The 27,172-nt window shown below is 35.5% G+C and overlaps 4 protein-coding genes across 7 annotated transcripts in view; 1 reads left to right on the forward strand and 3 right to left on the reverse strand.

The window, feature by feature from the left end:
• Positions 1–1,969: 1,969 nt before the first annotated feature.
• Positions 1,970–7,142, reverse strand: LOC113511303 (uncharacterized). The gene is made up of 6 exons (XM_031912094.2): positions 7,082–7,142; positions 6,385–6,458; positions 5,143–5,406; positions 4,510–4,694; positions 3,290–3,571; positions 1,970–2,505 (listed from the first exon to the last, which is right to left on the reverse strand). Exons 1-6 carry the CDS (start codon positions 7,092–7,094, stop codon positions 2,412–2,414), a joined length of 912 nt encoding a protein of 303 aa, XP_031767954.2. The 5' UTR covers positions 7,095–7,142; the 3' UTR covers positions 1,970–2,411.
• Positions 7,143–8,424: 1,282 nt separating this feature from the next.
• Positions 8,425–20,668, reverse strand: LOC113511123 (vacuolar protein sorting-associated protein 28 homolog). Its single transcript, XM_026894720.3, has 7 exons — positions 20,473–20,668; positions 20,328–20,388; positions 12,656–12,851; positions 12,092–12,193; positions 11,183–11,317; positions 10,030–10,179; positions 8,425–9,230 (listed from the first exon to the last, which is right to left on the reverse strand). The coding sequence occupies exons 1-6, from the start codon at positions 20,477–20,479 to the stop codon at positions 10,048–10,050; spliced, it is 633 nt and encodes a 210-aa protein (XP_026750521.2). The 5' UTR covers positions 20,480–20,668; the 3' UTR covers positions 8,425–9,230; positions 10,030–10,047.
• Positions 15,770–20,317, reverse strand: LOC128201773 (uncharacterized). The gene has a single exon (XM_052899674.1). It carries the CDS (start codon positions 18,400–18,402, stop codon positions 17,326–17,328), a length of 1,077 nt encoding a protein of 358 aa, XP_052755634.1. The 5' UTR covers positions 18,403–20,317; the 3' UTR covers positions 15,770–17,325.
• Positions 20,669–22,245: 1,577 nt separating the features above from the next.
• Positions 22,246–27,172, forward strand: part of LOC113511301 (protein 4.1 homolog) — a 121,483-nt gene continuing 116,556 nt past the window's right edge. For all 4 annotated transcript variants that reach the window (XM_052899666.1, XM_052899668.1, XM_052899669.1 and 1 more), the window contains exon 1: positions 22,246–22,584. The gene's annotated coding sequence lies outside the window, so the exon portion shown is untranslated. The remainder of the gene's footprint in view (positions 22,585–27,172) is intronic.

Genomic DNA, 27,172 nt, shown 5'->3' on the forward strand with positions numbered 1-27,172 from the left:
CTTCAAATATATTTCAGCTATTGAAATATTTTGCGACTTTCCTTCAAATTAAGAAGTAAACGTAAAAAAAAAAGACACAACACATTCAAAAGCTAAAATAGGTTTATGAGAGGTTTGATTTTTTTTTATGAATAAGGGGCTTAAAATATAATTGTCATATAGAAAATCTTGTTATACGCAGTCATTACCAACTTTAGGGGAATAGAGCTGTTAGTTAGAAACCCCGGCCGTAGAAACTGTCAAAAGAGACAGACTAATGTTTTTATAAGTACAGCAATGGAACAAATTTGTAAAGCCAGGGGGAAAAGGGTTGTATAGCAGGGTTTAATTTAACAGCCGTATAGTTATAATTAGCAATACAGGTGTAGGTTATATACCCTATCAAGTCGACATTCACACCAATTAGAAACATCTAGAGAACTAAATATTGGTATCAAACTCTTAAGTTTTAGGAGAGATTTTGCCTCATTCATGCTGCTCAGAGGAATTGTTCAAAAGAATGCCCATGACCACTTTCTACCATCGCACAGCTTGTCATTGACAGGAAGTTCATCCCCATACATTAAAGTCTGGCTGGTCGCGTACAACGTGGTTTCAGAGATGTCTCCTCCCATGAACGCTTAAGGTACCTATAGAATGAGCTCACTGTCAAGATTCTTCCAAGAAACTACAACATGGGGTTCTACAAAAAAGGAATAAAGAGGTTTCTTCAGAGTCAGCAACGCGCGCTTAATGCCCTTGATATTTTAGGCATTCGTAGGCTACGGTAACCGTTTACCATCAGGTGGACTGTATGCTTGTTTGCCACCTTGGTGGTACAAAAAAATCCTCAACAACATAGCGGGGCCACCAATGGAAGATAAAATGTGAACGTCAGGCCATTTGACTGATCGTGGCAAATGCTACAATAGTTCCCACGCGGGAGTGTGTAGAGATTAACTTGACGATGTACACTCTTGTCTCTAGCAATGGAGATTAGCATCTCCATTATAAACAATCCCTTACTCAAAACAAATAGATTTTGTCTATAGATGAATACGTCAGAAACAGTTAATTTAAAAAAAAATTACGAAGAATAAATATTATAAAACTTGCTTTAACCTATATCTTTCTCTATTTCATATAGTACGTGTTTACCCAATTTAAGGCTATAAGGTAACTAACAAACAAACTCATTTTCACATTTATATTATTAATAAGGATTATAATAAAAAAAAAAAATAGTATCTAGTATTATTACGTAGGAGTGCATAGATAGGTATGTAAGATATATCTTAGATAAATCATCTATGCAAGCGTAGATAAATAAAAAAAAAAGAAATATTAGATTAGATTAGTTAGACAACAAATGTACCTTTATTTGAGGTATTTGATTAATAATTTATTAGATTTATTCATTTATTTAAACTTCAAAGCGTATGACGGACTTAACACTTAATGGCCTTCTCTACCCAATTAACCGTGAGGCAATCAGAAAATTAAGTAGGCGGTGCATTTACTACTAAAATATGTACAAATTTATCTTAACAGAAAGTACAAAATCTGTAATCTACCTAGACTTAAATTAATAAAAGTAAATCCCAAAATATCTCTTTAACTTGTGAAAGAGAAGCGAAATTAAATTTATATATATTAGTGTAAGATACCTATGGCTCATATATCAAAAGGCAGAAAGGTCAGACAGAAATAGAATTTTTTTTTATTCGACTTAAAATGGCAAATAAGCTGACGGCCCACCTGATGGAAAGTGGTAACCTATAGACATGAGCAGTGCCATGGACATAACAGAGTATACTGTTTCCGCCCATGATACCCCCATGCGTTGTCATTCCTGAGGACTCAGGTGTTATTCCTCTGTATCCTGTAAATTCACGCCATATACCACCCTTCAAACCGAAACACAGCCTGGACAGGACAACAAAATGTCCATGTAGTTGACCTCTGTGCTAAAGTGGCTGCTACGTAAGTTACTTTGCGTAAAAAGTGTCCAGATTAATAGGCCAAATTAATTTTGAGTTGTCGTTCATACCGAAATTGGCCTAATAAATAGAATTTAACACTTCGTTCGTCATAAATCCTACCATTAAATTTCAAAGGGAACGATATTTTAACATTTTCAATATTTTTAAACAGTGTGTATTATGTAAATTTAATTTTGTGTTTCATTCGCCCCCAAATTTTCGGATAACATTTCATGGTAGGCCCTCTGATCTCTGTAGGATGAATAAAATTTAAAAAATGAACTCTTCTAAATTGGCTTGGATCTGAATGTTCAAAGTTATGGCACCAGTTATTCGTTGCCTATTTTCTCATAACACGGTGTATCTTAGTTTGAGAACCAAGTGGTTGGTTTGATTGTAGAGTACTTAATATTGTTATAAAGCCATCTTTCAGTAAATTTATTTGGGTGTTTAATAAAGTGTTTTGAGGACATCACGCGAGGATAAATTGGCGCCGAAAAGTGTTATGAATAGAGGCTCTTGCAATCTCTGCTGCCGTTTCGTTCTGGAATTAATAAGTAATACAAATAAATAAGCCATGTGATCCTGTCATAAAATAGGCCACCCGTCCTTTCCCGTGGGTATTGTGAGACGCGACTAAGGCAATGTGAAAGAAAGGCAGCAGTCTTTTAAAACATCTCTGAAGACTGCGGTTGCCAATCCGCCTGTCAAGCTTGTAAAAACTACTGGCAAAACCTCCCAAGGAGGAGGCTTATGCTCAGCAGTGGACAGCTGAAGACTAATATATAGGATGATTACAAATAAATAACTAACTACAAATAAATAAATGACTACTTGACAAATTATTAATCTATCGGGTCCACAAATTATTAATGCATCAGGTCTTCCATGGCAATCATCATAAATAATTCCCGAATGAGCCTGACTTCGTAGAAACCTGTCATCACTAACTCAATATCCTCCCAGTATATTCTAATAACGCAGTCAGGATTACAATTAGACCACCACCAGAGGGAGACTTTGTACAAAAGTCGTTTGCTTGGGCAGCTCTCTCCTATTCATGTTTCTACCGTGAAGCAGTCGTGTTTGCATGGCGATGTCGAGCCGAATCGGTTCGGCAATCCTAACTGCGGTTGCCAGCTCGCCTGCCAAGCGTAGCTACTACATAAAACCCCCCTTATAGGGGAGACTTATGTTCAGCAGTGGACAGTTAAAGGCTAATATGAAGGTAATGATGATAAAACAGATCTTCACGCGTACCAGATCATAAAATCATAACTATAGAGTTATAGGAAACATACTTACTGAAGTCAATCAAACATACCGACCTCTCCTTTAACAACTTCACTAATGGATTCCACTTCTCTGAGAAAACAAACTTATGGTTCTTCCATTTGTCCTTCAAAAGGTCTGATATAGACGCATTTACTAGCCTCAAATATTGGCAGTTATTAGTATAGGAATCCAATAGAAGCTGTTCAAAGAACTTGGGGACAAAGTCGCGGAGGCACGTCTGGACGTTGAAGAGAGATTGGTTCATGTCCTGCGCGTGTTGTCGGGTCTTGATTTCAACTATTGTTACTAGGCTCTCTCGCATTGTTTCGTTAAAACTAAAAAATAAGAAATGTTAAACTATCCAACCCAAAAGCGCTCTGAACTGAATAACAGACAATAACAGCCAGGCACGATTTTCCTTTCATAATAGATGGGTATTAGCCAATTATCCAATATTATAGAGTTGCTACCCTAAACTAACCAAATACCGACGTCCTTTTATGGTCGCAGACGTTAATATTTTACCACACTATTACCATATTAGCTATGTATATACTGATCCAAACAATTTGTTTTGAATTTTATCCCCACATTCATATAATTCATCCACACATATTTAAATCTAAATAGTCACCTACAAACAGTTTCAGAGAAATTTTCTCCCATAAACACTCAGGCTATGGAATGAGCTCCCTGCCGAGGTTTTCCCTAGAAACTACACTATGGGGTTCTTCAAAAAGGGTATATTAAAGTTTGTTTAGAGTCAGCAACCCCTGGTGTTGCAAGCGTCCATAGGCTACAGTGACCGTTTACCATCAGACGAGCTGTATGCTTGTTTATCACCTCTTTGGAATAAAAAAATTATCCAATATACAAAATTTACTTATCTTTCTAGGTTCATAATTCTGTTCCAGTAATCTCTCATAATTAATTGTTTTTCTTTGTTTTCAGATTAATGGCCAGTACTGGGTTTAGAGGGCGAGATGGGGCAATCGGGCGGAGACCAGAGGTATTATGACTCAAGGAGACAATAGGAGCTACGCATCAGTAAAGAGTCGTATTATATTTGAATTATTTGATGTTGGAACTTTAAACTGAAGCGGGACGTGTTACCAAGAGCTGTTCTTGCCCAGACTAGTCTGTGTTATCTCCCAAAAGTTTTTTCCGTCAATCAGAAGACTGTCAATAATTTGTCCAGAAGTGCCATGTAGCTAAAACTGCTTTATTAGCTATTTTATTAGCTATTTATAAAATCGTGACATCAATAACTTACAGCACAGCCTGATGCAGTATACAATGCGCTGCGGCCACTTCATCAGGTAATTCCTTGTGGCATTTATTAACCGTTTCGAAATGTCTGACATCTTTGAAGTTCCTGATTATCTGATGGAACTGTTCACGGATCTGGTGAAGCTTCTCCACAGGGTCTATTAGGCAGTGGTCTGTGATTTCTATCATCTGGTGAAGTCGATTGACTTTGAAGTTAGAAGACTATTTATTTATTTAAACACTTTTATACATCCTATGTAATAGTACGTGTATATCAAATTGCATAGTGCACCAGAGGGAGACTTTGTACAAAAGTCGATTGCTTGAGTACTTCTGTCCTATTCGTGTTTAAACCGTGAAGCAGCCGTGTTTGCATCGCTGTGTGTCTGTTTGAAGGGTGGGATATGGCGTGAATTTACTGGGTACAGAGGAATAACACCTGAGTCGGATCGACGCTGCTTAGGCCGAATTATAATTGGGGTTAGACGACAACATAACCTTCAAGAAAAGAGTATATTCCTTTTTAAAAGGCCGGCAGCACACCTGCAATGCCGCTGGTGTTGTGAGTGATCATGGACGGCGGTAGTCACCATCAGGTGAGCCTGATGTGTAAAAAAAATGTTTTTACCGCACTCACCTCGTCCAGCGATATGATATAATTCGTAAAATCATAGAAATATTTGATTTTGTAAAATTTCACGACAGCGCTCCTCAGTTCGCGCGCCATTTCATCGTTCATTATATTGACCAGGTCAAGAAATGTATCCAGTGTTGTCAAGGATTTGTTTTTTAAACGCTCGTAGTTGGAACGGCCTTGGTTGAATAAATTCTTGGCTACCAGATACGCTTCGGAGACTAGATGGTAATTCTTGTCGACATTTTGAAGTAAATTGTCTGTACACTATAAAAATTATATTGTTTGAAATGGCCACCTTTTATCATGAGGGATTATTTATTTATCATACACCAGAGGGAGACTTTGTACAAAAGTCGATTGCTTGGGTACCCACTCTGTCCCATTCTTGTTACCACCGTGAAGCAGTTGTTTGCATGGCTGTGTTTCGGTTTGAAGGGTGGGATATGGTGTGAATTTACTGGGTACAGAGGAATAACACCTGAGTCCTCAGGAATGGCAACGCATGAGGGGTATCATGGGCGAAACAATATACTCTGTTATGTCCATGGTACTGCTCATGTCTATAGACGACGGTTACCACTTTCCATCAAGTGCGCCGTCAGCTGGTCCATTCTAAGTTGTACAAAAAAAAAATAGAAGACTTCGGAATGCTCAGCAGTGGGACACAACAGACTTAAAATAATTAGCTGGTTGGTTTTTTGTTAGCACGTTTCATGCTAAACGATATATGTACTTACGAGTGTGGTCCCGGCATGGGTAGGCCGTCCCTTCCTTTCCCGTGGGTGTTGTAAGATGTGACTGAGGAACTTAAGTCGAAGGATGCCTATCCTGCTGCCTAGCAGCATTCCTCTTAATACATAACTAAAAGTCTAACTGCGGTTAGGGGGAAAGGGATTGTTAGTAATGGAGACTGAGAATCCCATTGCTAGCAATATACCCAACCAAGTCGAGCTCCTCGCGGTTCCCCCTGGAAACTATCATGGTTAATTCCTGATGAATTCATCATGATGGGCTAACTGGCCTGTTTTCATTCTCATCGATGACCCTTCACTGGTGCTCCGCCAGCGTATTCCGTTAGCGTAGACGGGGTTACCATACCATTTTCACCCATAAAAGAAACTGCGGTTACCAATTCGCCTACCAAGCGTGGCAACTACTGGCAAAAGCCCCTTAACGGAGACCTATGTTCGGCAGTGAACAATTAATAGACGATATGAAGATGATATTTGCTTAGATACTTACCTCAAGTAAACACAATATCGACAGCAACAGAATAACCACGTCACAAAGGTTCAAGATAACATTCATTGTCGTAGCTGTTAACAGAATTATAAAAAAAAACTTAATAATTTAAGACTTTTTTCACAAAAAACACCGACTCGAATCGTAGTCGTTTATTTTGATTTAAAAACTTAAACTAGTGAATCGATTTTAACAATATTAGCAATATTGTTAAAATCGGAATCAATTTCAAAGAATATCCATGCAGATAAAAAAAAACAAATCGGTTTATAAATGACGATAGTTCTGAGGTAAAAATACAAGAAAAGATTTTTTTTTATACAACTTAGAATGGCAAACAAGCTACCGGCCCACCTGATGGAAAGTGGTAACCGTCGCCTATAGACATGAGCAGTACCATGTACATAACAGAGTATACTGTTTCGCCCATGATACCCCGCATGCGTTGCCATTCCTGAGGATTCGTGTTATTCCTCTGTACCCTGTAAATTCACTGTCATATCCCACCCTTCAAACAGAAACACAGCCATGCAAACACAACTGCTTCACGGTAGAAACGCGAATGGGACAGAGGTATCAAAGCAAACGAGTTTTGTATAAAGTTTCTCTCTGGTAAATATAATAGAATAGAATCCAATTTGAAATTCCAAATTCAAAATTTACGCGGGAATATTAAAAACAAAAATTAGAGACTCACCAACTAAGATCATAAATTCTACTACACTATTACTTGTGTAACCATTATTAGAAAGCCATGTAATATTAGAAATAGTATTAATGCAAGATAATTATAAAAAAAAAAACCTTATACCATCAGTTATAAGGTTGAAATTGTATGAGAAGGATCACGTTTTTGTACACGTTGATTTTTTATTGACAATGAAATGTTGAATTTAATTAGTTTCTTTTAATTGAACAATCATTGCGTGGTACTAATAAGCCGTATACTTAACTTATTGGTGAATTTCATGCCGTCATTTTTGTTTTTGTGAAGCGAATTCCAGAAGAGGAAATTATGTGGATATTATGGGCGACAGAGATAAAAAGCTAGGAAAGGTCATATGCGATGCCACGCTGCTGCACGCTGTATGGTTTCAATGCAAAGATAATGGAATAGTAACCCCGTTTGCGCTATCGGTACACACCGGAGGGGCACCAGTGAGTAATGATAGACGAGGATGAAGATCAGTAGGCCCATTGTGACTAATGCAATAAGAAATAATCAAAACGGTTTCCAGAGGGAACCACGTGGAGATCGACCTGGTAGGGTATATTGGTAACAATGGGGTTATCAAACTCAATTACTAACAATCCCTTTTACACCAGGGCAGGTCAGTTAGCTCATCGCGGTAAATACACCTGAAATTCAGCACGATGGTGTCCAGGGGGTGAGCACAGGGCGGGCTTAACATCTTCCCGTCCTAGCAACGAGAGGAGGCTTGTTTAGGAGCAGACCGTCACCATCAGAGTCTCGGACAACTTCAAGCGGGTTCCCGCGACTCTGGCAATAGGCGGACGAGGATCACCGGGGGGTTTTAGCCGGTAGAAGTCCGGCAGTACCCACATATCTCCCCCGAGGTATGTGGGTCTGCATTAAGCATTTACCTTCGACAAAAAAAAAGGGGAGGGGAGGAGGGCACGTGGTCAACCTGTCAGGATATAATTTTTATACAACTTAGAATGGCAAACAAGGTGACGGCCCACCTGATGGAAAGTGGTAACCGTCGCCTATAGACATGAGCAGTACCGTGGACATAACAGAGTATACTGTTTCGCCCACGATACCCCCCATGCGTTGCCATTCCTGAGAACTCAGGTGTTATTCCTCTGTACCCAGTAAATTCACGTCATATCCCACCCTTCAAACCGCAACACAGCCATGCAAACACAACTTACTCACGGTTGAAACATGAATGAGACGGAGGTATCCAAGCAATCGACTTTTGTACAAAGTCTCCAAATATATTGCTAGGGTCTCAGACACGACAAAACTGTCACGACTTTTAAGGTCCTATATTAGTTTGAAAAAAAAAAAACAAATTTCTTCAGCTATTCTCCAGTAATATATTTACTAACGAATAGCATTTATTTTTTATTCATTACCAATTAATACCGCTAAATAATTTACATAACTATATTTATTTATTGTTAAAAATTTACGTGAGTACGCATTATATTTTAATGTAATAACGGCCGCTCATGACTAAGGGTACTGGATGGTCCCGAAACTATTTTTTACTAAAACACGTAAGTTTAATCTGGTCGTTATTATATTAAAATATAACAATATTTATCTAGAATTAAATAAAAACAGTTCTCACAATACACAATCCGCGGTCAACGGCACATTTCAACCAACAAATTAATTTATATATTAATAAATTGTATTAAAATATAAAAAAATGTTATTATATTACAATAGTATACACTTAGCTTATATAGATAGAGCTTACAGAGCTTATAGAGATCTAGTCTCAAAAACGGATCAACTTTTTGTCAGCCAATTGTCAAATTAGCAGACTCGTTTTTTTTATCAGTGTTCTACATATGTTACGCACATAATGGTATCTTGACGTATCTATATTTAATTATTTAATAAATAAAATTAAGTTTTACACGTTAAAAATATGCAAAAATTATAAAACAAAATAAATATAGAAGTTATAAAGGAATCACTCATAAGTATTTATCATGAAAAATTGTATGAAAAAGTTGAGCCGCTTTTCACGAAGCATTTGTATGGAGACACTCTATATATATAATCAAAGAGTATATATATTATTATATTTTTTAAATTATTAATAATATGCACGTCAGCAGTAGCGAGATCCACTATATGAAAGTACCTGTAAATAAATAAATATATATATTTTTTTATACAACTTAGAATGGCAAACAAGTTGACGGCCCACCTGATGGAAAGTGGTAACCGTCGCCTATAGACATGAGCGGTACTATGGACATAACAGAGTATACTGTTCCGCCCATGATACCCCCCATGCGTTGCCATTCCTGAGGACTCAGGTGTTATTCCTCTGTACCCTGTAAATTCACATCATATCCCACCCTTCAAACCGAAACACAGCCATGCAAACACAACTGCTTCACGGTAGAAACACGAATGGGACAGAGGTACCTTAATCTTACATTAGACTCCCATTATCCCACTTACGCCTCTTATTTGGGCCATTGTATGTATGAGTCGTGACTAATATAGCCAGCCATCATCATCATTCCAGCCGTTATCCGTCCACTGCTGGACATAAGCCTCCCCCATAGACTGCCATAAAGAACGGTCCTGAGCCACCTGCATCCACTGACTCCCTGCAATGCATTTCAGGTCGTCACTCCTTCTAGTGGGGGGTCGTCCTGGCCAGCCAAGCTACGCCCAAATGCCACTGTAGCTTCTGGTATGTTCACAGACCTCAATAATTCGAGAAATCGTGAACGCAAGGTATACTAACTTGAAGACCATGCGACTGGTTTTTTTTTTTTTTTACAACACAGTTGGCAAACGAGCATGCGGCTCACCTGATGGTGAGTGACTACCGCCGCCCATTGTCAACACCAGCGGCATTGCAGGTGTGCTGCCGGCCTTTTTGTAATTGTTATTACCTCCACTACCCATGTGTTTTAATACCATACCTTCTTCTGGCCACCTCATCAGTCCTTGTGCAGAAACTTGTTGAAGGCTCCATATGAGGACTCCAGATCGAACACCAACTGCCTGACCTGCGTTTCAGACAGCTCGTCCGATGCTGACATCTCCGACAGTTTGTCTAACCACTCTTGTACCTGTTATAAATTTTAGATTTCAAAATTTATGGACAGGTTATAAATCATATATATAAGATGTACAGGGTATACAATAGGGTTTTTTTATGGGTGAAAATGGTCCCACCTGCGCTAACGGGATACGCTGGCGGAGCACCAGTGAAGGGTGATAGATGAGAATGAAAACAGGCCAGTTAGCCCATCATGGTGAATTCATTAGGAATTAACCATGATAGTTTCCAGAAGGAACCGCGAGGAGGTCGACCTGGTTGGGTATATTGCTAGCAATAGGATTCTCAATCTCCATTACTAACAATCCCTTTCCCCCTTATCCTAAGGGTGGGTTGGAGCATGGTTTTCATTTTTTTAACACTATGAAAATGAAATGATAGCCCCACTTGTGCTGTATATAGTGGCGGGGCACCAGTAAAGGATGGCAGATGATGATGAAGTTAGACCAGTAGGTCTCTCATAACAAATTCAGCAAGAATTAAGCACGATAGTTTAGAGGCACCGCAAGTAAGTTGATCTGATCTAACTGATCAACAGACATGGTAACCTGTTCTAACTTCGGGGGAAAGGGATTATTAGTAATGGAGTTAAATAACCCCATTACCAGCAATATACCCTGTCAGGTCAACCTCCACTTGGTTCCTCCTGGACACCATCGTGGTTAATTCTAGTTGAATTTGTCAGGATGGGCTAACTGACCTGTTTTCATCCTCATCTGTCATTTCTCACTGGTGCCTCGCCAGTGTATACCGATAGCGCGGGCGGGGTTACCATAGCATTAAAAAATAACCTGTTCTAACTACGTGCTTTGTAATTTCACTGCCTTATCCCACCGTTCAGACTGAAACATAGCCATGAAAGCAGAGTTTCTTGTGCAGCAAGAACATGAATGGGACAGACGGCTTTTACACAGCCTTCCACTTATGTCCCGTTGCTGTTTTTGTTTAACTAAATCATTTATGTTGTTATCTACAACTACAACTTAATTTAGGTATGAATTTCAGCACTATACCTTGAGTTTCCCTTCAAAGTCTTCAGGCAACATGAGGAGCCGGTCCATAGTGTCGCGAAGGTCCCGCAGCTCGGGCTGGATCATGTCCATCGCCCGGAACTCCAGCCGGAGCTTATCCATCAGCGTGATGAATAACTGGAAAAAATATTTACAGGATTTTTTTATGCTACTGAGATGGCAAACAATGATGGAAACAAAAAATACATGTTTTTTTTTGATGGGTGAAAATCGTATGGTAACCCCACTTGCGCTAATGGGATACGCTGTCGAGGCACCAGTGATATATGATAGGTGAAGATGAAGACAGGTCAGTTGGCCCATCATGATGAATTCATCAGGAATTAACCATGATAGTTTCAAGGGGGAACGGCGAGGAGGTCGACCAGCGATATACCCATTGCTAGCAATGAGGTTCTTAGTCTCCATTACTAACAATCCCTTTCCCCCCTCCGTAAAGAATTTGGTGTGAGGATAGACTTATAAGACGACTGCAAATCCAATTATCAGTTACTAACTACGGCAGGCGGTTTCTACCGCCAAGGGTCGTATCTTATTTTTTTTTATAACACAGGGGAGGTAAACAATGATTAATGATTATCACCACCCATAGGCACCACACATCAGACACCACAATATCAGAGAAATTGCTTGTTGCCGGCCCTTTAACGTGACGTCAAATAACCTTTCAGTGAGAGGGGAAAAGATTTTTTTTATACTACTGAGTAAGCAAACAAGCATACGGTCCACCTGATGGTGAGTGGTTACCGTAGCTGATGAACGTCTGCAATATAATTATTGTGCATGAATCAGGGAAAGTTTGATGCAAGTGTTTGAGAAGCATCCATATCTTTATGCATGGCTCAGCACATGCGCTATTTTTTAAATCAATTAATATGGATTATTACTCACGGATACAATCTCTGCAATGTATTTGTTGGTGTTGCCCTTATCATCCTTTATCAGATTCGGTTTGTTCTCCTTTATCCTTTCCAGTGCTGCCAGGCAGTCTAACTGTAATAAAAATATATTACAAATATATTATACGTTAAACATGTATCGCAAAATGTGCGTGGACGAAATGGCAGTCGGGGATTGAGGGCTAATATGGGAGGTTGTAGAACTTTTGGTAGTAATAGCGGTGGTCAACCTTTGAGTGTTGGCAGTCACACACATGCTAATGGTAACACAAAACAAACAAAATAATTTTTGTTTAAACACCAGTGATATAGTCTTCTGTAAACACCTAATTCAGTAAACAAATGAACATTTGGTCAGATTAAAGGACTTTCTGCTGATCTTGAATAATGAGACAGCTCTGACATATATATGTATGTATTTATATATGTAAAAAATGTTGTTCTCTTGATTGAATGATAAATGAAATGATAATTTCAACAAAATTCGATTACTTTTTCATTAATTTATATTGAAAGAAACAATAAAAAAATGCATCCAAGAAACACATCTACTTACCCTATATTTATCGACGAACGATTCGATAGTGGGGAACTCGTCCCCCTGCACCTGTTTGAACGCGACGCGGTACTGCACGAGCAGCCGGCTGCAGGCCGCCGTGTACTCCTGCGCGCGCACGCAGTCCCGCATGTACGCCTTCTCCAGGTGCTGCAGCGTGCTCACCACGGCGTACAGCTCGGCCATGTTATCGTGCCTGCATTATGTTTACAAATCAATACCATTGAACATATTATACAGCAGCATCTAAAACCGCAAACTTTGGGTGACACAGTATACACTGTTATTTATTTATCAACTGAGTGAGCTTTATTTTATTTTATTTTTATTTTATCTTTATTTGGTCTCCTAGTAATTGTTACACTGATAAGATTTAATATTTAAATTACCGTCTATTTATACTTAGTGTACAATCATTTTAAAGGAAACACAGCATGCTAATTAACAAAAACAATAATATAGTATAACAATCTCTTGAAGTATTTGACATTGGTATAGTTTTTTAGATTCAGTAGATGATTGCTTCACATAAGTTTTTTAGCTATTTAAATTAACTGTAATGCTTTCCTATAGAAATCCCCTTCTGTATCGAAGTGAATATCCAAGTGTTGCTTGCAATCATTCAACAGCTTGCAAAGACGTGGTACAGTGGAGTTGGCACCAAGAACAGTTCTACGGAACGGCACGGACATTAGACTGATGTAACTACGGGGATAGTGTACGGGCAATCGAAAATTAAATTTGGCAAGAAGCTGAGAACAGTCAATTCTGTTCCTAAACAACTTATATAAGAACATTAAATCTATTAATGTTCTACGCTTATCAAGTGATACCATATTGAAATAGATAAGTCTGTCCCCGTAGGCCACCAAGGTCTTAGATTGTCGAGCTGAAAAAGCCAAATGCCAGAGAAATCTTTTTTGTATACGCTCTAATCTTAAAATATGGGTCGAATAATGTGGTCGCCAAACTATCGAACCATATTCCAAGACGCTTCGAACTAATGAATAATATAATTTTATTTTAGTTTTTGGATTTACAAATTCCTTGGCATTGCGAATTACAAAACCTAAAGCTCTTGATGCCTTTGCTATTACAAACTCTATTTGAGGTAAATATGTTAATTTACTGTCTAGAAGTATACCCAGATCTCTTATAGTGCTCACTTCACTTAAAGTTTCACCATAGATGTGATAATCAAAGGCAATTTTATTGTGTTTTCTAGTGAATTTTATATGAAGACATTTCCTAAAATTCAGAGACATGCCATTATATTCACACCACATAATTAGTCTATCCAGATCGCGTTGCAAAAGCACACAATCATAGACAGATCTTATAATTCTTGCAAGTTTCAAATCATCTGCAAACAAATATGCTAAGGACGACTCAAAACCCGAAACAACATCATTTATAAATATGTTGAAGAGAATCGGACCAATATTAGAGCCTTGAGGGATACCTGATGTAATCATTTTATTGAGCGATTTAAATCCATTAATAACAACGTAAAATGATCGACTGGTTAGGTACGATCTCAGCCATGATAGCAAAGGATCTGCAAAACCATATAAAGATAGTTTTTGCAGCAGAATATTATGGGGTACTGAATCAAAAGCTTTGCTAAAGTCTGTATAAATAGCGTCAACTTGCAAGTTAGTATCTACAGCTTCAGTAATAAAATCAGCAAATGTTACTAAATTTGTATTCACTGATCTAGCCTTGACAAAACCATGCTGAAAGTCCGTGATTAATGGTTTTATGAAATTTTGAATCAATGGACATATCAAGGATTCGAAAACCTTTGCAATTGTACAGAGTAGGGAAATAGGTCGGTAACTGGACACCAAAGCTTCGTCATCGCATTTATAAATAGGGATTACCTTTGCTAATTTCCATTGTGAGGGAAATATACCAGTTTTTAGTGATAAGTTAAATATGAGATGTATTGGAATAGCCAAATTCTCTGCACATGCCCTTATGAATAGAGGTGGAATTCCATCAGAACCTGCACCCTTATTGACATCCAATGTCTTCAACCTAGCCAAAACTTCATCTTTAGAAAATTGAACATTCGTAAGTCCATAGCCTAAGCTTGATGGCAATAAGTACCTTGCCACATAATTATTATCCAACAGTGTTTGAGTATCTGACCCATAAATAGACGCAAAGTAATTAGAGAACATTTCACAAATCTCAAATCCATCTGTACTGGAATCAACGCCATTGGAAACTTCGGCTGGAAATGAACTACCTTTATTCCGTTTACTTTTAATAAATGACCAAAACTGTTTCGGATCTTGTTGTATCTTTTTTTCACTATTATTTAAAAAAGTTTTGTAACAGTCTGTGGTCATTTTTTTACATCTCTTACTTATAATATCTAGTTCTATTTTATCCCTTGGATTTTTGTATTTTTTGTATTTTTTTAAAAGTTTGTACTTTTCTTTATAGCGATTTATTAAACTATTGCTAAACCAACACGGATACGTGTTTTTCTTATGTTTGTATTTCGGCACAAAACGAATCAGGACATCCTCAATTATATTTTTTTTTTTTTTTTTTTTTTTTCTTTTTTTTTTTTTATTCATGTAGGACATTTTAGCCGCTTATGAACGTCAAATTTGTACATTATAATTTTATATTTACCCTACCGTCCAGTTCGGTATATAGATCCAATTGAGAAGAACTGGCAAGAAACTCAATTGAATTAATTTTTTTTTTAAAGCCAGTTTATTTACAATGTATATTTATATAGGTGTCTATGTCTAACATTAAATGAAAATTCAGTGCATGAACAACTATTGCCATGCACACTCGTCATTCAAGTAATCGTTTAGTGAGTAATAGGCTTTGCTCAGTAAATATGATTTAACAGATGTTTTGAATTTATTTAAGGGTAATTCCAACATATCCTTTGGTATCTTATTGTAAATTTTTATACCTATTCCCATAAAAGACCTATTAACTTTTTCTAAACGATACTTGGGGACAGCAAGTTTGTCTTTAAATCTAGTATTAATATTATGAATATTGCTGTTTTTTGGAAATAAGTCAAGATTTTTATGAACATATAGAATATTTGAATATATAAATTGAGAAGCAACGGTGAGAATATTTGCCTCTTTGAATTTCTCTCTTAATGAGTCACGACTCTTCATACAGTAGATCGCTCGAACGGCACGTTTTTGTAATATGAATATATTCTTAATATCTGCCGCTTTTCCCCATAGTAATATTCCATAAGAGAGTAAACTATGAAAATAACTAAAATAGACTAATCTAGCAGTATCAGTATCAGTGTACTGTCTAACTTTACGCACGGCAAAAGCTGCTGAACTTAGTTTCGCTGCAAGGCTTTGAATTTGTGCACCCCATTGTGTTTTACTATCTAGTGTGATTCCTAGAAAGACAGTAGATTCTATAAATTCGAGAGATTCGTCATTTAATTTAATATTGCAATTAGTATTAAAACTTTTAGATAGAGAGAAATTAACACATTTTGTTTTTTTAGCGTTTAACATAAGATTGTTAGTTGTAAACCAGTGCAGGAGACGCCGCAAAGCACTATTTACATCGTCATAATTATTAGTCATTCTATTAACTTTAAAAATCAATGAAGTATCGTCTGCAAACAATACTATGCCGCATCTATCCTGCATGGCATATGGGAGATCATTAATGTAAACTAGGAATAAAAATGGACCGAGAATAGATCCTTGAGGTACACCCATTTGCACAAGTGACCCGTCAGACGTAAAAAAATAGCCACTAAATCATTAACAGAGCCAAGATTTTCAAACTTTTCATTCCAATCAATACTCTGAAGATATCCATTGATAGATTCGTAATCCGCTCTGTGGAAATTATATCTTATATTATTTGTGTTATTATTTAGTGTTTTAGATATTCCGGTAGAAATAACGATTTCCAATGGCGGATGAAGCAGATCAATTCTACTAAGAGGTGCAGCTGCCCTATTGACTTCGCAATGGGAGAAGTCAACCAGAACAAGATCAAGTATATTGTTTCGAATATTGACAACATTGTTGCACTGATGAAAATGATTAATTCTACAAAAATCTAGCATTAATTGGTCTCTGGCAGATAAACGATATCCAATAGCAGAATTATCTATAGCCTTCCAGTCGATGCTGCCCAAGTTAAAATCGCCAAATATACAAGTATGCATATCATGGATTTCAGATACTCTATTGCAATTTGTTAAGAATTTATCCAGTAACATTCTATCAACAGGAGGCGGGAGATACAATGCGCATAAGGCGACTTGATGGATTGAATCAGAAATAGAAACATTAATAACAACCCATAGGTCTTCACAGCTACTCTCCCATGACTTTTTTCGGTGGGATACAAGCTCTTTCGTGACAGCAATAGCAACACCACCTCCCTCACTCTTAGAACTATTACTAGTCTGGCGATCACGTCTATATACAACATACCTATCACAAAAAAGTTCCGAACTGTCTATACCATCGTTTAACCAGGTTTCAGTTAATACAATAATGTCCGTGTTACAATTTAACACATTTAAATAGAAATCCTGTGTTTTGGTTTTAAGCCCACGGACATTTTGATACAATATATTAATCGATGAGAATTTTAAAGTTGTACAAACTACTACATGACTTAAAATAATACTATAAAATTTACACTAACTTATTTATACAGTCTATGCTCTTTATTAGATTGTAGTTAGCTCCATCATCCTTCCGCACAAATATTCTTCCATCACGTACCCAAACATACTTATAGTTCAACGCCTTCGCTCTGGATCGCGCTGCAGCGTGAAGTGCCTTATTAGCAGGTGAGAGATGTTCTGTTATATAAATGGGTCGTTTTATGTTACTTATTCCAGCGGATACAGTGTTGAGTTTATCGTGTGGATTAGACTTGTTAAACTTAATTGCAGCAGCCATAAAACTATCGCGAGTTTTTCGAGAGTTAAACTGCACTACAATTGAGCGGGGACGTGAACTAGACCGGTTTATCTTTGCAGTACGTATACAATGTGTGACACTTGACTCCGAGATGCTGTAACCAATTGCATTACCTATCTTTTGAATCATTTCAAAGGTGTTCTCTCCATTAGTCTCCGGGACGCATTGTACCTCCAAATTATTAGCACGTGTAGCCTGTTCGATTTGGTTAATACGATTGTTTAGATTTGTAATTGTGGAACGCATGTCAACGGCTTCAGACTGCAATTTTTTTATGATTTCTGAGTTGATATTATTTTGTTTTATAATTTCTTCATATTGAATGTTTATAAAACTCATGGAATCTCTCATATTACGCATTTCATCTTTGACAGCTCTCAATTCATTAGTGAAGGTCTCACTCATGTTAGAAATCGCTGTTTTCAACTCAGATTTAATAACTTCCTTCACCAGGTCTCGAATGTCATTATGTGTCATATATGCTGCTGATTCTTTTTGTTCCGAAGGGGATGAGAGGGCCATTCTTTTATTAGGCCTTTTGGATGCATTGCGTTCAATAGGATTAAGACCATGTTGACGTGCTGGTGTTACGTCTTTGTTTAAGCTTCTTCTTACAGGTTTGCAGGCTGGGCAATTCCAATCAGACACGATTTCAAAGTCTGACGTATTCCCATTTGGATTCAAACAATTAATATGATATGCATGTCCACACTGAGAGCAGCAAATGTATTCTTCCTCGCTATTATCCAGGCCGCAGCAACCCCACGATAAGGATGATTCCGACATTTTTATGGTATAGATACTCGAACACAGCGTCTAAATTCTCCCTATTAATTAATCTTTAATAGTCTTTTGTGGTAGGCAGCACTGAGTCCAATATGATGGTCGACAGTATCACGTAAAATGTGGGTAGTTTTCAATTTCACAGTTTGACACTTATTATGAGATGAATCGAAATACGCGAGTATTTATTATGAAAATTATCACAATTATGAGAAATCTAATTACTTACAAACAATAAGGTAAAATTTGCAACAAGCGCAACTATATTTGCAAAAGATTAAACACTTTAAATTAGTATAATGCAATTTATTTTGGGAACACAGTGCATAGTATGTTATTAGGTTAAGTGTTGCCACTTATTCTATTATATATGAGCTTTACAGTTTCCCAATAGGAAAACATCAGTACAGTAACATATATGTGTACTAGCCTATGGGTGTTTTGACTAGTTTTTGAATTAATTTATTTAAGAGTAAAAAATTGTGTTTTTTCTTAATGCATTTTTTTGAATGATGATGCATTATAAAATTTGATGGACTGGAGTGAATGGGCCAATAAGGGCCAATGGCTAGTACCAAAATAGTTGCAGGAAAGGGATTGTTAGCAATGGAGTTTGACAGCCCCATTGCTAGCAATATCAGCCCTATCAGGTCGATGTCCACGTGGTTCCCCCTGGTAACCATCGTGAACAATTCTTGTTGAATTCGTCACGATGGGCTAATTGACCTGCTTCATCCTCACCTATCATCCTACACTGGTGCCCCGCCGGTGTATACCGATAGTGCAAGTGGGGTTACTATTTCATTATCAGCCAAAAAAAAATACCAAAATAGTATCACGTGATTTACAGGAGCTGATTTCTTGGACATAGAAATGGAGTCAAAACAATATGTATAATTAAATGGAATTATATTAATTACATATAATAATATACACACATAACAATAATAACGTCTATATCTTAAATCTCTGAACACAAATCATGAGTCATATTTGGTTACGTGTGAATGGTTACCACTTCTATCAGGTGGGTCATCATCTTGTCTTGTCAACATCTTGTATGTTATTTTAAGTTGCCTTAAAGTCAACTCTAATGAATACTAACAAGGATAACCATATAAAAATGTTAAATACAGTTGTGAGATACCCCGTAAAACGAGATAATTTCCCTAGAGACTACAGTATGGGGTTCTTCAAAAAGGGTGAAATGTGAATAGAACTCTATTTTCTGGGCTCAGCCTCTCATTTGGGCCATTGTGCGTTTCTTGAGGGTCAGCAACAGGCATGTGACACTCCTAGTGTTGCAGGTGTCCATAGGCTACAGTCCATAGGCTACCATGAAATGAAATTCCGAATTTTCGGGCTCAATTTCGTGTTTGTGTTCGTACCTAAATCAACCTAGTAAATGGAGCCTAACATTTCGCTCATCATAAATCCTATCCTAATAGTCCAGAGGAACGATATTTTAACATTTTTAATGATTTTAAACGGCATGTATTATGTAATTTTAACATCTAATTTCTGTTTGTCCCCGAAATTTTGGAAAATATTTGACGGTAGGCCCTCAGACGGGCTGTACACTTGTTTGTCACCATAGACATGTTAACATTTTTAGTAACTCTATTGCAATTTATAAAAAGCTGATTAGCAATAATATAAAGTGTGATATTCAATGTGATAGTTATAATGTCTGAGTATATTATAGCAAACAAGTTGTTAAACTAATAGCTATATGTATTGTTTAAGTGCAATAAAGAAAATATTGTTTTTTTTTTTTATAAATAAGTATTAATGCTTTATCACAAAGAGGCAGCACTCGAATATGTATGTAAATATAGGACTGTTACTATATAGAAAACAGACACAATACACTTGTTTGACAGTCTAATAGAAATAAAATTAATACACATAAAGTTACAAAGACTTACTTTTCACGTTCTCTGGCATTTCTATAAAGCTTTACTTCTTCATACAGTTCAGGTCTACTGTCTGTAATTTGCAAGACAAAGTCTTTATTAGATATTACTAAAACAAGGATAAATAGATACACTGTTGTTATTTATTTGGACTTACCTTGCATTTTAAACAGGTATAATTAACACAGTAGTCATCAAGTAGGACAGCAAGTAGGTAATTACACAATGTACATAAAAATCGCACTAGTCTATGAATAATGTTATATTAACTAATTAAATAATCAAAATTAAATTATTGATGAACATGAATTGAAAAATAAAAAAAAGTCCGAAATACAGAGGAGAGGGAAGTAGTGTTGCCAACAAAGATTAAGATTTTCGACTAACCAAAAAATTTTAAAATAATTTGATTGTTGAAAAAGAAAAACGAAAATAATATAATAATATTAACTTATTTTAATGCACTTATTATAGATTAGGATTCCTGTCTTATTTGTTTACATACGTGTCCTATGGAGTGCAAATATGGGCCTCAAACATTTTGCTTCCTACTTGGATAGATAAAAAAACTACGTCTGGAGATATTATTTAGAACGATTAAAACCAAAAAAAGTCCTTAATCTTTTTGATTTAATATAATATCAACTGTAAAAAATCATGGGAAAATTGAGAATAAAATAAAATGGTTGACGCACAGTCGGCTAATATAATAAACTAAATTAATGAATGATAATGGAATGGTAACTCTGTCTGCACTGTCGGTATACGCTTACGGAGTACTAGTGAGTGGTAATAGGTAAGGACAAAAATTAATTATAATGGTTTACAGGGCAATTTCTTTGAAGACAGTTCCGACGTCAAGGTTAGAACACGCCAGCCTGCCGATAAACTTCTCTATTGTCGGGACCCCGAGGTCTTTAGCGATCATATCGCTCCTGTTATAACAACTTGCATCTCTATACAGTTGTAAGGCAAGATTTTCTAGAACCTGTAATCTCCGCCGCTGTATGGTTGTGTACAGCACGTACTATGCGGGCATGTATTAGCCGCATACGAATGTAGGTTTTATATATTCTACATTCATCCGCAGCGATAATTTGAATTTTAGGACGGGTTACAACCTTTGCTTACGTGATGGCATAGTCTACTTAAAAAATCAACCTGTTCTAAGAAATATTTAATTTAGTTGTGATACAGAAAAAGCGCGTTTGTTTGGTTTAAAAAAATTGTACTAAGCTATGGTCAGTCAAACGTTGATTAGGCTATTTGACCCATTTTGAAACCTTGTTATTGCAAAAATAAACAATTATTTCAAGAATAGAAAGGTGTTGATATTGTTTTAAACTGCTTTGGTAGTTAGCCTTTTTGAGTTGTTTGTTTGTAAATAAAGTCGTTTGGTGCTTTCATCAAATATTAAGATCGGGCTAGATTAAGGCCAAATCAAATTAAAAAAAGGCTGGATTAGTTAAAAAACACAGTGAGCAACACTTAACGAAAAAGAATGTCGTGCTTGACATCCACAGTTGACAAATTTCTAGCCATAGATTAAGGATAGTATCTATACTTATATACTGAATACAGGCGTCAAAATCGCATAATAATAATCAAGTATAATAATTATTGCTGTTCGTTTGTAGTGAAAATACATCTATCTTTCACATAGGAGTTAAAAAATTAATTCAAATAAAAAATGAAGAGGACTAATTGTATTTAAATGATTATTCTTTAATATGTCTATTAATATTGTACAACAACTCTAAAATAGAATTTACTTAGTGTATTTTTCTGATAACTCATATTTTAATGATATTTAAGTTTGTTAAAACTGTAATAATATGTCATGTTTAAAATTAATTATGTTGATTAACTTCTTTCCAAGGCTTCATGATCATAAAAAAAGTTAACTGTCGCGGTGACGTAATCCTCCAATATGGCGGATGACGCGCGCCCTCCCTTCCGCCCGCTCCGTAGTTTCGTCGGTTGAGGCAACTAACTGCCACTCGTCTCGAATGATTTCACCTTGCAATGAATGAATATTGTTATAGATAGCCCGTGTACAAATTATTCACATAAGAAACTCGTCGGCGGGACTAATAAGCGGTGTTTACAGTGGTCTATTAGTGTATCCGTGGTGACAGTGCTACCTATTTACTTATTTCACCTTTTTGTGCGACCGTTGTGTTTACGTGCTGAAAACACTGTCTTTTGTGGAAAATTGTGTTAACCGGCTTTATAATTTCACGTTTAATGGGATCTTGTTGATCAACAGGTAAGTTAAATGTGATTTGTAATATTAATTCTAGTTAGAAGTATATTTTTGAGAAGGGCTGCTAATTGCGTTTTAGTGATATTGTGTAAAATGGCAAATAATTAAAGTAGTAATTGGTCATATCATATCACAGTGATGTTTAGTATTATGTTTGTTTTAATATTTTTTTATTCGTATTGGAATATATCGAGTGCGGGTACGCGGGTGGGGTATGTACCTTGGGCGCGGCGCCGGTCGTCCCACTTTGCTGGCTAGCACGAGTTATACTCACGGGCCCTTTTTAAACATACTTGTATACACTGTATGAATATTAATAATACATGTTGCAGAAAACGTGTTTTTTGAAATGGCTATATAACATGCACGTGAATAATAGTTTGTACGAAATATATAGTACTTAATGTTAAATAAATTTTGAGTTTAAAATTATGAAATAACTATATTTATTTATTCATTAAATTATATATAGCTGTTTCTATTTACTACGGCGTTGTGCTGTTAGGCCAATTTGTAATAAGTGAAATAGATTCTGTTTTAATTATTATTATAAATATAAAAGTTTGTAAAGATATTTGTTACTCAAAGTGCTGAACAAATTTGAATTAAATTCTGTACATCAATAGACCACTTCTTGAATTAATACAAGTTACTTTTATTTTTTCAAGGTCACATATTGGTAAAAACAGGATTCCACAAGTATATTTATAAAAAAAATACTACTTACTAAACTCATTCAAAGTTAAGTAGGTATGTTGATAAAAACTGTCATTAATTAATTAAACTAATTAAAACTGCGATTTTTTTTTTTTGTACAATTTTAAAATTATCAACTGTGAAGTTTTACTGTTTTTCTCAGTTACTTAATTTTAAGAAATAAATAAATATTTCCTTTTTTTAATTTTATTTATTAGATACATAAAACAGATCATAACTATGTAAAATAAAATTTTACATAGTAGTTACATTTTTGATTTGCTAGGTTACATTCCAATTACCTTATGTACATAGCTTGAGTAATTCATTTTAAGAACAGTTTGCAACATAGTGCTTTCAATTTTAATTAATTTACATAAGTTTTTAAAAGATTGTACAATATTTTTGGAACATCTTTACTTTAAAAGTCAGATTTGTGAAAAGTAACTCACAATTAATTATTAAACAGTGCATTAATTTGTTTTTCTACACATGCCATTGTTATTGTAATGAAGTATTACATGCTAAATAATTTTTTATTTACATAAAAAAATAAACTAATTAAACAGATATATATGTATAATCATATTTTTATCTATAAACAAAGATATTCTTAGTCTATCATAAACTTAGACTAAGAACCTACCCCCTTATTTATAATAATATCAAACTTCTTTTAAACTTATTTTAACTATTGATTTGTCTCTTTCCTTTATGCTAAATTCCCAATTTGGAAGAAAGTGACAGTTTTTATGAATAAAGGAAGTTTTTAATCTAAGGTTAATAATCAACCTATGGCCATCATAAATAAAAATATTGAAACATGCAGGGTAGGTTAGATTAATGCTTCTGGAAATACAATAGCTGCTATTTTAAAAAACTCACCACTAACATCATTGAGGGGTTGTGATACTGGCTAATGATAGAAAAATGTTAATTTAATATTTTTTTTCTTTTTGAAATACTATAATCTCTAATAACAATTTATATGAGTGCCCACCCCAGAATCTGAGCTGAGCTTTCAGCTATGTACAAAGCCATGTCTGAAAATACATTATTTGCCTCAAACAAGACAGAGCAGGGATCCCCTGGAAAATAATATTAAATACATAATGTTTAAGTTATTGTATTGAAATGGAGTACAAACTTCTGCATTATTTTGAAGCCTGACTGCTAAACAATATCTAAGTGAAATGTTATTCATCATATGTTAGTAAAATGCAAAAAGTAATGGTCAAGTTTCTTGTGAGTTTTTTTTTTTAACAGATTGCAACATTCCGAACTTAGAAGTAGAATCATAAAAAAAATATCACATGAAAGAGCTTGTAAACAATTCTATTTGAATAAAAAATATTTCTTTTATATTCTCCTTCTTTGATGATTTAAAGGAAATTTCACATAAATATTGTTAACTTATTGTTAAATTATTTATCTAATCTCTTATTTATGATAGTAGATAATAAATGGTATATTATAATGCAATATTTTACCAATAATGCAGTATTTAATGTGAATATTATTAGTATCTACATAATATTGCAATAATATGTATCTATGTAATACAAAAACAAAATGTTTGTGTCATCTATTAACATAGAGCTATCTAAATTAGGGCCTGCAGGTCTCATAGGGCCTGGGTTTTATATTTGCGAGGCCCGCTGTGTGTATTTGTTCTAATACAAATATGAAAATTTTTTAATCTTCTTTGGAAATTAAAGTTTTTATTTTTGCAGCTTGCTAATCTCCTATGTCCAGGGGGAAAGGGATTGTTAGTAATGGAGACTGAGAATCCCATTGCTAGCAATATATCCAACCAGGTCAACCTCCTCGTGGTTCCTCGTGGTGGTGGTGGTGGTGGAAGTTATCATGGTTAATTCCTAATGAATTCATCATGATGGGCTAACTGATCTGTTTTCATTCTCATCTATCACCCTTCATTGGTGCTCCGCCAGCGTATCCCGTTAGCGCAGGCGGGGTTACTATATCATTTTCACCCATCAAAAAAATCTCTATGTCCACCATAACATGTTTAAATAACAGATACTGATTCCATATGTGAAAAAGACATATTTTTAATTTACAGTGACTTAAAAATAAGGGCCCTCAACAGTCAGTTTGGGGATCATGTGATTCACTAGTTTATTGTATTGAAATGCTTCTCTGTATTTTGTTGGTAATCCTAGAAATTAATAAATATCGAAACTGAACATATTTCAAGTCAAATATATAATGTTTAGAAAATAAAAGAAGTATGATGGTGCATGTGTTTTTAATTTTTAGGAAGTCTCTTCAATGTTGTGGTGGATTTTAGCATTATTACTTAATTGGACATTTATTTAAATGTTTTACCAGAGGGAAACTTTGTACAAAAGTCGATTGCTTGGGTACCTCTGTCCCATTCGCATTTCAACCGTAAAGCAGTTGTGTTTGCATGGCTGTGTTTTAGTTTGAAGGGTGGGATATGGTGTGAATTTACAGGGTACAGAGGAATAACACCTGAGCCCTCAGGAATGGCAACGTGTGGGGGGTATCATGGGCGAAACAGTATATTCTGTTGTGTCCATGGTACCGCTCATGTCTATAGGGTGACGGTTACCACTTTCTATCAGGTAGGCCGTCAGCTTGTTTGCCATTCTAAGTTGTATAAAAAAAAAGTCTGTAAAGGATTTTCACTACGTAAGTTCAATTTAGACCATCACTCGTCATAGTGTAGTGTTATTGTAAATGTTAAGCATTGTTATACTTAATTTTATTTAAAGATTTAAATATGTACATGTTATTACTATTTACATAGATTTGGTAAAATGGTGAATTTTAAATAAATATTAATAAATCACATATAATAAGTCATTACGAGTCACATCGATGTGGCTGTTATTTGACTCTTAATAAGTATATATGAAATTTTTTTATATTTTGACATATGAAATATTATATACTAATGTTACATAAACCATGAACTGTACCTTTCTCTTATTAAATTTCATCTTGGTTTCATAATTGACAATTAATATTATTACAGAATGACAGCGCAAGGTGATGTGTCTATTTAATTATTTATTTTATAAAAAGCAAAAGTATGTTGCTATATTATAATTGTATTAAGATGCTTGTTGTGGGATAATGAGAGATCTTGATTTAAATAAATATATACTTTTATTGACTGTATATAAGGTTCCTAATTGGTTTATATTTTTCAGATTAAATATATTGCAAAATATAACTAATAATGTATTAAGTGATAGATGTTCCTTTATATATTTTACAAAGATAACAGAGATCAGGGATTGTCAGTAATGGGGACAAGTAGTCCCACTATTGCCTTGTCTTCTTAATTCCTCTTGAATTTGTCAGTTGTATCATTGGATAATATAATACCATTAACATTGGCAGACGTATCGTGCCACCTCTATTAAGAAAAATCATTAAAAATGCTTTAAAAGTCGAAACTAGTTAATTACTTATTATAATAAATTGTTAAAGAGTATAGATGTTCAAAATTCCACATAAAGATGTCAAATATTTTTTTATTATTTATATAATACATTTTTATATAAAGTGTATTGATAAAAACTCCGAGCCTTCCACCCGCCCCCGTCCTCGACCTTACCTCGCCGCTGACATCATCAGAGAATTGAATGTGTTACGATTTGATGACATCATTGTGTCACGTCGCGCACCCGCTCATACGCTTAATTCAACTTAAACGCTTGCACTGATGCCGCCGGCTGATTGTACTCATGATGTTAGTTTACGCTGTGGAGTTATTTCCTTTTAACCGACTTCGAAAAGGAGGTTCTGAATTCTGTCGTAAGAAATACAAATTTATGTTTGTTAGTTACCTCATCGGTCGACCAATGGATTTACAACTGACGTAACTAACGTCGTTATTTGA

The sequence above is a fragment of the Galleria mellonella genome, unplaced genomic scaffold (assembly GCF_026898425.1).
Source record: "Galleria mellonella isolate WM207_F2 unplaced genomic scaffold, CSIRO_AGI_GalMel_v1 utg625, whole genome shotgun sequence".
Lineage (NCBI taxonomy): Eukaryota > Metazoa > Arthropoda > Insecta > Lepidoptera > Pyralidae > Galleria > Galleria mellonella.

Excerpts from the sequence above, each read along its gene's own strand:
- LOC113511123 (XM_026894720.3), bottom strand. Across the intron at positions 12,852-20,327 it reads AATGCCAGAGAACGTGAAAA|GCACGATAACATGGCCGAGC; the intron begins GTAAGTCTTTGT and ends AACATAATGCAG. Across the intron at positions 11,318-12,091 it reads ACATTGCAGAGATTGTATCC|TTATTCATCACGCTGATGGA; the intron begins GTGAGTAATAAT and ends TATTTTTTCCAG.
- LOC128201773 (XM_052899674.1), bottom strand. The coding sequence starts at position 18,402 with ATGTCGGAATCATCCTTATCGTGGGGTTGCTGCGGCCTGGATAATAGC.
- LOC113511303 (XM_031912094.2), bottom strand. Across the intron at positions 5,407-6,384 it reads CGATATTGTGTTTACTTGAG|TGTACAGACAATTTACTTCA; the intron begins GTAAGTATCTAA and ends TAATTTTTATAG. Across the intron at positions 4,695-5,142 it reads ATATCATATCGCTGGACGAG|ATGATAGAAATCACAGACCA; the intron begins GTGAGTGCGGTA and ends CGACTTCACCAG.